At 40.1% G+C, this 12,471-nt stretch overlaps 1 protein-coding gene across 6 annotated transcripts in view; it reads left to right on the forward strand.

Annotated features, from left to right (window-relative positions):
* phf21b (PHD finger protein 21B) overlaps positions 1-12,471 on the forward strand; it is a 108,112-nt gene that overhangs the window by 70,921 nt on the left and 24,720 nt on the right. For all 6 annotated transcript variants that reach the window (XM_044343334.1, XM_044343337.1, XM_044343338.1 and 3 more), the window contains one exon: positions 9,892-10,152. In XM_044343334.1, the coding sequence (XP_044199269.1) occupies positions 9,892-10,152 (261 nt within the window). The remainder of the gene's footprint in view (positions 1-9,891; positions 10,153-12,471) is intronic.

Raw genomic sequence — 12,471 nt, forward strand, 5'->3', positions numbered from 1 at the left:
ATTTTTACAATGAAGAACAGAATAATGTGATTGATCGCATGTCGAAGCAGTGAATTAAATTTGACTCTGAAGTGAAATTTCATTCATTTAAAGCCAAAATTCTGTTTACTTCAGTGTCTGCAGCCTATAAAAAATTTCTTCAATTCAATCAATTTACAACTATAAATTCTTCAGAGCTGCCGAGTAAAAATTATGTGTATCAACAGATTTTCGAAGTTCCCAGTTTCTTAAAATTTAATATCAAGCCTTTAAAATTAAACATTTTGAATTCACAAGGTCTTCATTTCCAACATTAACATTTTATCTGATTTTTGTTCCTCTTTTTCTGAGTATCGGAGCAGCAAAGTCAAGAATTTTAAAGCCAATAAAACTCATTTACTCCTGTTTTGTACTTTTCCTGACCCTTAAAACTCAAACTTCATACTTACCTGCTTCACTTATCTGTTGGGTAAAAGCCTATTTTAGAAATCCAAACTCCCTTTATTCTTGATTTTCCTCTATATCTGGTTTGAGGCAGATTTCTGTTTGGGATTGATTGTATTTTGTTTTGCTTCAAATGATCATTAGTAAGGGCTACATCATTTTCAACACAGCAACTAAGTACTGCTAGATTGAATAAATATGTTGATAGTTGGATTTTGGGTCGTCCGAGACAAAAGTTGACAGTAGTGAGAGAAACATGGTAAAATCTTTGGTTGTCAACCCAAAATGGTGCTTCTAGATCTCACTGTGAGACTCGTCCACCATCAGCCGATTTGAAGCTTCGGCGACCAAAAATTCGTTAATGTCAACAACACCAAAGTTATTTGAATTAATGAATAAATGTGAGATGTGGGTGATTGTATATCAAACAAACTACTGAACAATCATTTAGTAAAACGCCAAACAACCACTCTAAACACCCTGGAAACATCGACCTACCTTAAACACCCTGTAGAAACGACCTATTAATGAGCAAAAACACCCTAGCAACCACCTAGCAACATCATAGCAACCCCACACAAAACTTTTAGTTAGATATTAAACACGCAAAGATTTTTAAAAATGAAAATGTTGTTTTTGCGTGTATAAATTTCTATTCTGGACTAAAATATCTGTGAGCTGAAGTCTGCCTCGACGTACAGATACAGCCTTCAAGCCGACAGTTGGTGGTGATTTGCACCACTTTGATGTGCACCAGCTCGCAGACGGAGAACACGCCGAAGTGAATCACCAGCTCTCAGAGGCCAGTTAACGAGTGTAGCTGCAGAAAATTGGGCATGCATCAGAAAGCCCATTTCCCCCCATCATCATGGTGTCCAGCCGTCATTAGAGCAGCTCTGTGTGGATGAAAGGTGAGCGGCGAGCGGACGCTGATGAAAGCCGCGGCGTCTAATTTAACTCGGCCAGATACGTGCAGAAAAATGGCTCGTTAACAATGTCATTAACATTTCCTCACACAAACTGTTTCCTATCAGGTGGAGCTGTCTGCCGGGGGGGGGGGGGGGGGTCGATGTGCCACCCAAAATGCACCTCTTCTACTGTGATCCACCAATGAGGAAGCTGTGTAGCTTCATATTGGTTGATTTATAGACACGTGTGCACAAGAATCTCCAGAACTCTCCTGTATGGAACAATTAGAGGCTCTCTTTTTATCTCGGCTGTGTTTTCTTTCGCACCCTGCGTACATCAGCGAGACCTCTTCATTCTGAAAATCCATACCTGAAGGCCTGTAATGGCGTGACATGTGCAATCAACTCCTCCCTTAGAGGCACTTGTGAGACTCTGTGGCGGTGACGGGAACAACACCGTTTGGCAGCCGGCCCAAATGTCAACAAAAAAACCCACTGAAGTAGAGCGCAGCGGTTCTTGCAAATGCATAAATCTGTCAATGCAGTTCAGTCTCACAAAGACCTTCAGTGCTCGGTCTGAGAATCTGAAGTCTCAAAAGGATGTTTGTTGTCGGAGGAAAGTTTGTTTACCAGCCTGTCGGAGAGGAAATGCCACCTCACATCCTCCATCTGAATCTTTTTCGAGGATGTTGACCAGAGGAAAGAATTGAAAGGAGTTGGTTCAACATCTATAGTGAATCTCTTATGCATTTTACCCAGAGTCAGAGTTTTGTCTCTTTGAACAACCCAGGTTGTTTACCAACAGATCTTTTTTTAAAGGTATTTTCAGGCGAAGACTTTTCTAAACATCTGGATTAAAAATATTCCCTCTGACATATAATAAAAGTTCACAAGTTGCGACTCTTTCTTGAATCCAGAGTAAGACAGTAGAAGGAGAAAACATTTTTTCAAACACAGTATTGTGTATGAAACAATAACATTATGGAAAACAGTATTATTGGAACCAACAGAACTGATAAAAGGTTATTTTTATTCATATTCTGCAAACTTTGCAGCAAGATATGTCTGGTAGAGCGCGACCAATTCTGGATTATTATTTTTTTAATCTCGACTGATATTTGTTTTTGATATAAACACATAATGTAACCTTTTTTTGAGTAGGATCCCTCACATTTGAATGTTTATGACTGGGGATGTGCTGGTAAGTTTCACAATAAAATTATCGTAGGTAAAAATATCACAGTAAACGGTATTATCACAATATTAGTGCTAAAATACAGTTAAATGACTTCACACCATGATTTTATTCACTGAGCAGTGGTCTGTATGTTGCAGCTTTGTTGGACTCGTCATAGGAAATCACACTGAAAACAGTTTAAACATTGTGAGCAAAAGTAGGGTGTCGTCTGCATAATAACAGATAGAACCATTGAGGAAGGAAACCTGCGATCTTGATCAGTCAGGTAAAGTTCAGTTCTCTCTAATACTGAAGTTAGTTTGTCACGCTTCAGTGGGTTGATGGCTAATGTTAATATAGAAAGTCCTGCCCAGAGTAGCTGGAGCTGGACTGACTGGTTCTTTGGTTATTCTGCCTCTCTGTGACCAGTTGGAAGCTTCGTCCTTATGGTCAAACATAATCAAACTGCTAATGAAGGCAGGAGAGCTGCTCTGTGTTCTACGGTGTCACAGTAATGGAAATGGTTGCCAGTAAAAACGATGTAGAAGCACATCTCTATTTGTGACCAAGATACGTAGCGAGCGGGACATTTTACACTGTAAAAATAAACTTGTCAGGACTTACTGGTGGAAAATCTGAGTAATTATTTCTAAATGACGTCAAACAAATATAATTTCTGTTACTATACTGATATATCTGCGCTAAGGTAATATTCACAAAGATATCAAGCCAGCTGATTTATCATTCGGATGCTAAAGAACATAAATATAGAAAATTATAACTGATAAAACTTTTAAATTTTGTCATACAAATTGAGCAACAAGTCATTTCTGGCTGTGATCTTATAGACCAGGGATGTGAGTGAAGATGTTTTTATCCAGATGGACAGAAGAGTCTTTGAGGATTATGGGAATACCTTCCAAACATGAATAGATTAAAGGTTTTTTTAAAGGGTAAATGTCCTTTATGACTTACCAAATATTCACCTTGAGGCTCTTTTAAGGTATAAATCAATGGATGGCTTTCATGCTGCTGTATGTGCACCTTAAAAATGAAGAAAACCCATAAGCCCATCAATTAGTCCATTAATTATCCTCTGAAGATGAAATAGCTTAATGACATCATTATTAGTAGGTAAATTAATGGTATTTCAGTGACAGTGACAAATGTCTCCATATTTGGTGCTCGGAGTTGTTTCTGTGATCAGTAGAGCTGCATCTTTATTGTTTGGACTCTTTGTAGATGTTGGTTTTATTCTTCTTCTTTGGCTGTTTAGCGTTGTTGCTGCTGGTGATAACTTCCTCAGTGAAAGGCGTCTTTGTGGGAAGGAAAAAGCTGCGTTACATCGGTCAGTAGCACATATTAGCATAGTTTATTTCTTTCTGATTAAAAATCCTTCTTTAATCGGGTTGCAGGTGGTTTTTAAAAAGGTCTCGGAGCATCTTGAACGTGGCTCTCTGATACCTGCTGACATCACGTTCTCTATTTTCCCTTCATTCACTTTCTCCTCGGCTCTCTCCGGGAGGGACGAGTCTGTGCTCTCCAGCCTGGAGAGGCTTTAAATGAGTGACCTTTGAGACAATCAGAGGTGCCCCGTCTCGAACAAATGCTGAATGCTGAACGGCGACCCCCGGGTCCTGGTGCAGGCGGCTGCCCAGGCTGCCTGTGGATTACATTGATCCCCTGAAACAATGGGGCCCACCACACTCATTGTTGAGGAGGAATTAATAAATAACAACATGTGAATAAATGCAGGGGGGCTTTCTGGAGAGTCGGGGTTTAATACTGTACGCTGCGGAGGCCTCGACTGTGAAATCATTTATTATAAAAGACTTTTCTCTCCTTTTGTCACTGAAGCCATGACAGCGAGTTATTTTACTTCTAACACAGTCAGCAGGTTTATAGAGAAAAAACACTTAATTTCACTTGTATACAACTACTGATCTGAGTCATGGTGTCCTGTTCAGTTCATTTATCTAAAAAATAATCCCTCATAAAGTCCAGATGAGGCATGTGTGATATGCAAATTTGATACACAGTAATATCTTACAAATGACTGAAATTAAATGAAACTAGAGATATATACTTATCAGCATAAAATAACCTGTTAACAATATATCAGACAATAGTTGCTTTTGTACATAAACACATTAGTTGATTAGTGTCAGCAGAATTTTACATCTATTTTGATAATCAGTCAATTGTTTAAGTAAAAATGCCAAATATACTTTGGTTCCAGCTTCTGAAATGGAAACATTTCTACATCTTTTTGTATTATCGTACACTAGTATTAACACTTTAAGTAACATGGAATTGAAGTACTAGTAGTATTAGTACCGCTAGTAGCATTGGTAGTAGTTGTAGTAGTTACAGTTGAAGTACTACTGTAGAGGTTTTAGCAGTAGTAAAAGTTGTACTTGTTGTTAGCAGTTATTATTGTAACAGCAGTAGAAATAAAAGTAGCAGCTGTTTATTTGTCATAAGACACCAAATTTACAACATTAAAACACAAACACAGAAGTTTGTCTCCTCTATTAAACTTTATGAATGAAATCTGCCACAAAAAAGCCTCTTTAATCAAACACAGCTCGTTTTTTAATTAATCATCCAATCAGGAGAAGCTTTGTTAATAGTTAAATCTCAGCAAAGATGAATGAAACATGAAGTGGAGGTTCAGCTAATGTAGCTCGAAGCTACATTAGCTGCTACAAGCACAACACACCTGATTGTATACAAGTGGAGGAAAGGGAGTTGGGTTGCATTGTGGGAAATGTAGACACCAGTGTCTCCTGTGTGAGGACTCTGTGATGGACATTTTTTACTGTTTTTACAAAACCATTTATAAATAAATCAAGAAAATAATGAGCAGAATGATCAATGATAAAAATAATTGTCAGTAGTCCAAATTTATTTAAGACAATTTAAAGATCAGTCACTGAAACACAAATAAAAATGAAAATATGACTCATGGTATTGACAAAATAATTACATTTTTGTGAAATTAGTTTCTTCTCATAGTCATAACATGTCTAGAAAGAAAAAATAAGTTAATCAGCTTTAAATTTACGACTGTGAAGGTGTAGTAAAACAAAAATGATTACTCATTGTGACTTCTTCAAAAAAGGAGCACACAGTTATTCAAGATGATTCCACCCAGGATCAACAAATCAAACGTCTTACTGTGAGAATTAACAGGATAAAGTTAGCTGGATAACTTCACATTAGCCTGGATTATTTAAAGGCAGAGAAAGTGATAACAGAGCCCCTGGACGTGCTGATTAGAGCAGATTTGAACACAAAAGCAGGAGACTGAAGCTCCTAAAGAAACTCTACCTCCTCAGTCTCTTGTTAACTCTTTAACAAGCTAACACATCAGCTCCGTCTTAAGGCGGCAGGCCTCTCGCTTCTGTTTTAAGGAGGACTTCCTGATTAGGAATGCAGCGTCTCAGGCAGCAGTGGGACCCTAAATGAGCCTCCACTTGTTCTCCCTCATCCCCCACAGCACTCTGCCTGGATAATAGAGAGCTCTGATGGGAGCTTTTTTAGGGGGGCAGATGGGGGATGGATGTTTTTTCACTCAAGGAAGAAGAAAAGAAAAAAAAAATCTAGAAACTTTGGGTAAATTTTCTGTGTAATTTGCAGGTATTTAACGGTAATTTCACAGAGGCGGTGGTAAGAGTTAAGTTGCTTTAGTTAAATTAATTAAAACATTACAATTACAATTTACAATTAATTATTTACAATTCTTTAACTGACTGTGTAGTTTTGTGTGTCTTATGCTGTATAAGCAAATTACATTTCTTCAATAATTTCCTAAAAGTAAACACTAAAAAACAAAGTATTTTCTGTCAGTTAAAGATTATAATTTATTTAACTACATACGAACCCAAATATAATGTATCGGCACTCACAAATTTTCTGTTTTTTCTCATAATTTGTACCAAATTGCACCACTTTCTCTGTAAAATGTCCTAAAAATGAAATGTTAAATACCTGCAAATTACCCAGAAATTTTCCAGGAAGCTAGTATAAAACTAAAGGAGCTGTAAAATAAAGCTTAACCAACTTTCTTGTGAGGACGGGGTGAAAACTGTAGGGTTGTTTTCTTCAAATATGTATATATTTATATGTATGCTACTTGTTCTTTGGCATTTGATGTTGTTTATCAGAGCGCCTGCCTCTCTGCTGATGTATTTACAGGGTAATTACTGCAGAGAGCAAGGACACTCAGGTCTGAAAGTGCTTTCAAACTGTAAGCCATGTTGCCTGCACAGAAATCTTTTTTATTTTTCTTAACAGCGGCTGCTCAAACTGCCAGAAAAAAAAGAAATCCCCCTCCCCTCACCCACAAACCACTGTAGTCCATAGAAAACCATAAAAAAAGCAGCGGCGGGATGAGAAGGGGCAGCGGGATGGAATATAAAATATTTAGAGAGCCTCTTCTTTTCAGTAGTGTGAGGGTGAAGCGGAGGGGAAAGCGAGATGTACTTATCTCTGCTTTGGAAGATGTATTTTTCTTTTGCAGGCAGGAGGAGGAGGAGGAGGAGGAGGAGGAGGAGGCGGCGGTGGACGGGTGGGGGATGGGTGAGGGTGTGTGTGATGATGATGATGATGATGATGATGAGGCCAGTCTGGTGGGTAGGACTGTGAGGAGCAGCAGCAGAGTGTCTGACGCTATGTGGACGAGGCCTCTTTCTGCTGCTTTCTGTTCACATTAGAGTCTGAAATGAAGACACAGTAGAGCTGTTGGCTCTGTTTCTATTGGCTCCTGCTTCAGTAACTGACTGATAGTAACTGACAGTAACAGACTGACAGTTACAGACAGTAACAGACTGCCAGCAACAGACTGACAGTAACAGACAGTAACAGACAGTAACTGACTGACAGTAACAGACTGACAGTAACAGACAGTAACAGACAGTAACTGACTGACAGTAACAGACTGCCAGCAACAGACTGACAGTAACAGACAGTAACAGACAGTAACTGACTGACAGTAACAGACTGACAGTAACAGACAGTAACTGACTGACAGTAACAGGGTGACAGTAACAGGCAGTAACAAACAGTAACTGACTGACAGTAACAGACAGTAACTGGCTGACAGTAACAGACAGTAACTGGCTGACAGTAACAGACAGTAACTGACTGACAGTAACAGACAGTAACTGACTGACAGTAACAAACAGTAACTGACTGACAGTAACAGGCTGACAGTAACAGGCAGTAACAAACAGTAACTGACTGACAGTAACAGACAGTAACTGACTGACAGTAACAGACAGTAACAGACAGTAACAGACTGACAGTAACTGACTGACAGTAACAGACTGCCAGCAACAGACTGACAGTAACTGACTGACAGTAACAGACTGCCAGCAACAGACTGACAGTAACAGACTGACAGTAACTGACTGACAGTAACAGGCAGTAACAAACAGCAACAGACTGACAGTAACAGACAGTAACAGACAGTAACTGACTGACAGTAACTGACTGACAGTAACAGACAGTAACTGACTGACAGTAACTGACTGACAGTAACAGACTGACAGTAACAGACAGTAACTGACTGACAGTAACTGACAGTAACTGACTGACAGTAACAGACTGACAGTAACAGACAGTAACAGACTGACTAACTGACAGTAACTGACAGTAACTGACAGTAACAGACAGTAACAGTCTCAGTGTTGTTAGCAGCAGCAGCTGTAAGTCCTGAACAGCCCAGAAAGGTAAATCTGTTGAATTTATTACATATTTCTGACTTTATGATAGTTTGTTTCTTTTGCTTCTGAATATTTTTTACTCAACAACAGTTGTACTAGTAACAGTAGTAGTACTAGTAACAGTAGAAGTACTAGTAACAGCAGTAGTACCAGTAACAGCAGTATTACTAGTAACAGTAGTAGTACTAGTAACAGTAGAAGTACTAGTAACAGCAGTGGTACTAGTAGCAGCACTAGTACTAGTAACAGCAGTAGTACTAGTAACAGCAGTAGTACTAGTAACAGCAGTGGTACTAGTAGCAGCAGTAGTACTAGTAACAGCAGTAGTATCAGGATCAGTGGTTGCAACAGCAGAAGTAGTAACACAAGTAGTTGTAGCAGGAGTAGTAGTGGTAACAGCAGTAGTATCAGTATTAGTGTCAGCAGCAGTTGAAGTACTAGTAGATGTAGTTTTATTTGGAAGCAGTAGTAACAGCAGTAGTAGTAGTAGTATTAGCAGTAGTAGTGGCGACAGCAATAGTAACACCAGTATAAATATTTGCTGCAGGAGTAGTACTAACAATGGGAGTAGGAGTAATACTTTGAAGTAGTTATAGTAGTTGTGTTTGCAGTAGTAAAACTGAAAATACTTGTAGTGGTATTAGTAATAGTGGCAGTAATATTAGCTATAGTAGTACTTGTTATAGTAGCACTTATATTTCAAGTAGTAGTAGTAGTAGTAGAAGAAGTACCTGAAGTAGAATTTGTTATACTAGTAGTAGTAATGAAATAGTAGTTGTAGTCGCTCTAGCAGTTGTAGCCAATGTAGTAACTTAAGTATTTGTAATAGAGGTAGAAGTACTTGTAGTATTATTATTTTTGCAGTATTAGTACTTGCAACGGTTCATTCTGTCGGTCACTGAATCAAACTTTTCGTTTTCTGCTCACATCAGTCCGGTTGTTTGTGTGAAACAGGATGAAAATACTTGCTGTAGTACTCGTAAAGTAAAACCACTGTGTACTGTCTCAGGTGCTTGTAGTACTCTCAGTACTCTTAGTAGTACTCTCAGTGTTGCAGCGCTGACAGTAACTGTAGAGAGAAGCTGTTTGTGTTTCTCTCACAGTGGAAACAGCAGTGAAGTGTGATCTGTGTACAAATACTCTGAAAGTACCTGCAGTGACATCACGCCTGTCTGTCTGTCTGTCTGTCTGTCTCTCTAACTTCCTGTCTGTCTCTATAACTTCCTGTCTGTCTCTCTCTATAACTTCCTGTCTGTCTGTCTGTCTGTCTCTATAACTTCATGTCTGTCTATCTAACGTCCTGTCTGTCTCTCTAACTTCCTGTCTGTCTGTCTGTCTATCTCTCTAACTTCCTGTTTGTCTCTCTCTCTAACTTCCTGTCTGTCTGTCTGTCTGTCTGTCTGACTGATGAACCGTCCTGTCTCTCTCTCTCTGTCTGTCTGTCTGACTGTCTGTCCGTCTGACTGATGAACCGTCCTGTCTGTCTCTCTCTCTAATGTCCTGTCTGTCTGTCTGTCTGTCTGACTGATGAACCGTCCTGTCTGTCTCTCTTTCTAATATCCTGTCTGTCTCTCTAATGTCCTGTCTGTCTGTCTGTCTGTCTGTCTGTCTGTCTGTCTGACTGATGAACCGTCCTGTCTGTCTCTCTGTACAGAAGCTGGCAGTCAGAAGTTGTCCTGTAGGGTCGACCAAGCCCTTGTCTCTCATCAAGCCTCCCAGCCAGGGCATCGCCATCTCCGTGGTGCCGGCCAAGGCTCCCGTTTCCATGGTGACCGCACACATTAACGGACAGAAGGCGGCGAGCTCGGAGCCGTTGCAGACGTCCCCCATCAACCTCCAGACGGGCGGCAGGGTGGCGGCCGCTGGTGTCCACCCGTTCAGCAGCAGGAGAGCTGGAGAGCTGCCTCCCTCTCAGGTAAAAACACACCTGCACATGTGTGGAGTGACGTCATCGGGGTCATCTCACAAAGTTTTAACAACAAACTGGAGGCGTGGAGTCGACAGAAAGGGAGGTTTTAGTGAAAAGACACCATCCAGTTGCATTATGGGAAATGTAGGATCCAGTGCTAAAGACAGTGCTAGAGACACTGTAGAGACTCTTCAGCTTTGACTTCTTCTTCTTCTTCTTTCAAATAATTGACAGATTAATCAATGAGAGGAGGAGAAAAGGATTGTCACGAGTCAGTTTTTATTGTTTATTGTTTAATGGGCAGTGAAGAGACAGAGAGGTGGTTGTGACATGCAACAAAGACTCTGTTTACACTTGGTTTTAAATGCATCACGGGTAATCAGATCACAAGTGGAAACGACCACCAGGACGCATTGTGATCCGATCGCTCAAACCGCTCGCCGAGGTAGTCTGGGACTCATCTGACCACAAATCTTTTGTAGTGTAAACACTAATGTGTCCTGAAAATATGTCATCAATGCAGGACGTGGTGGTTGTTTTGGCGACGGCAACGCCAAAATGCCAACAGTGGGAACAGCCCGTACATGTATATTAGTTCTTGAAACATCTTTGTTGTCTTAGCAGCCTGCGTGAAATAAATCTGACGTAATAACTGTGTGGAAGTGATGTAGGCGGTGACGACATCTGAACAACAAGTGGTCATCTGGACGCCTTGGAGACGCCTGATAGACACAGGTGTGAATGGCGACGTGTAAATACATTTTAAAATCAAGTGTAAACATGCTCAAAGGTCCCTGGCTGGAATCAAACCTAGGGACATCATGGTCACATGACATGTGCTGCAACCAATCAGCTGCCGCGGCTTAGTTCCCTAATTTATCGCAAATTTAATTGAATTTCCATAAACAGCAGGTGGCGCTAATCCTCACAGTCGCTGCCATTAAACCGTCGCAGAAGAAGAAGAGACACAACGAGACGACGTCATTAAAAGCTCAAACGATGGAAAACATGATGGAAATGTGACGTTTGTGTTAGTTTCGTGTATCACAGATCTGATGTTTTCAGCTCTTCAGTCACATGACTCATGGACGTCATCGTTTATCCACACAGCTGCTGTTACACCTCAGACAACAGGAAACAGGCAGGTGGATGAAAACACACCTGCTGGGATTCGTTCCCACGGTTGTAGAATCTGGATCTGCTGCTCAGACTCTCTGAACCGCCAACAAACCAACAAACCAACAAACCAACAAACCAACAAACCAACAAACCAGCCTGCGTTTGTTTTTAGATGCAGGGTTGTTTTTGGTGTGTTATCTGACGGTAGACGGAGAGGAAGCTGTGTGTAGTTTTTATTTCCACCTGCTGGTGCAGCTTGAGATCACTGTTACAGATTCTCCTCTCCAGAAAGGAAAATAATATATATTTTTTTAAATCTTTTTGACCTGTTAAACACATATCACGGTTTATAAAATTGTCCGACACGGAGAAAAAGGTTTTTTTTTTTTTGTGATGCATCAGAGAATCAGAGATGCTGTTTTTTTTTCTCTCCAACCTCTGAGTGGCTGTTAGGATTCAGGCCACAGCGTCTCGTCTCCTCCGCACTCTGTATTCAGCACCATCACCTCCATCAGCACACACAGCCTGGATCAGAGCTTCACGCTCCACACTATTACAGTAAACGCACGGCACCATAGAGAGAGAGAGAGAGAGAGAGAGAGGAGGAAGAGGAGGGCCGAGCCTCGCGGGGCCTCGGGCTGCCGCTTTATGATCCCCGCTGTCTCCGTCCATCACACGTCTTATGTAAGACGGAGCACGTCTGTTATCATTAAACCTTAAAAATAGGTTTGCAGGAAGGCCGAACGCGACCTTTTTTTTAGAGGTGCACGAAGACAGAAAAACAAAACAACTAAGCGGCGCAGAGTTCATTCTTCATTTAATATGTCGTGTTGTGAGTGTGAGTGATGACGGATCTGTTTCTGCCTGAAACAGTTCAATTCCAAAGAGGAAAAATCTGGTAATTTAAGTTTCAGATATGGACTTAAATGAGTTATTTGAAATATAAAAACAATATAAATTCTTAATTACGGCTGTAACAGTTGTTTTCATTATCAGTTGATAATTTTTTTTAGATGAATTATGTAAATATCTTGTTATATTTAACCAACAGTACCAAAACCAAAGATATATAATGATATAAAAAAGACGGAGGCTGGAAATCTTCACATTTAAGCAGCTGGAATAAGAAGATAATTAGTATTTTTGCTTAATAATTATTGTAAATTATTAATTGACTGTTGCTGAACAAACTACTCGAATAGTCGA

The sequence above is a fragment of the Thunnus albacares genome, chromosome 23, assembly GCF_914725855.1.
Source record: "Thunnus albacares chromosome 23, fThuAlb1.1, whole genome shotgun sequence".
NCBI classification, from domain to species: domain Eukaryota; kingdom Metazoa; phylum Chordata; class Actinopteri; order Scombriformes; family Scombridae; genus Thunnus; species Thunnus albacares.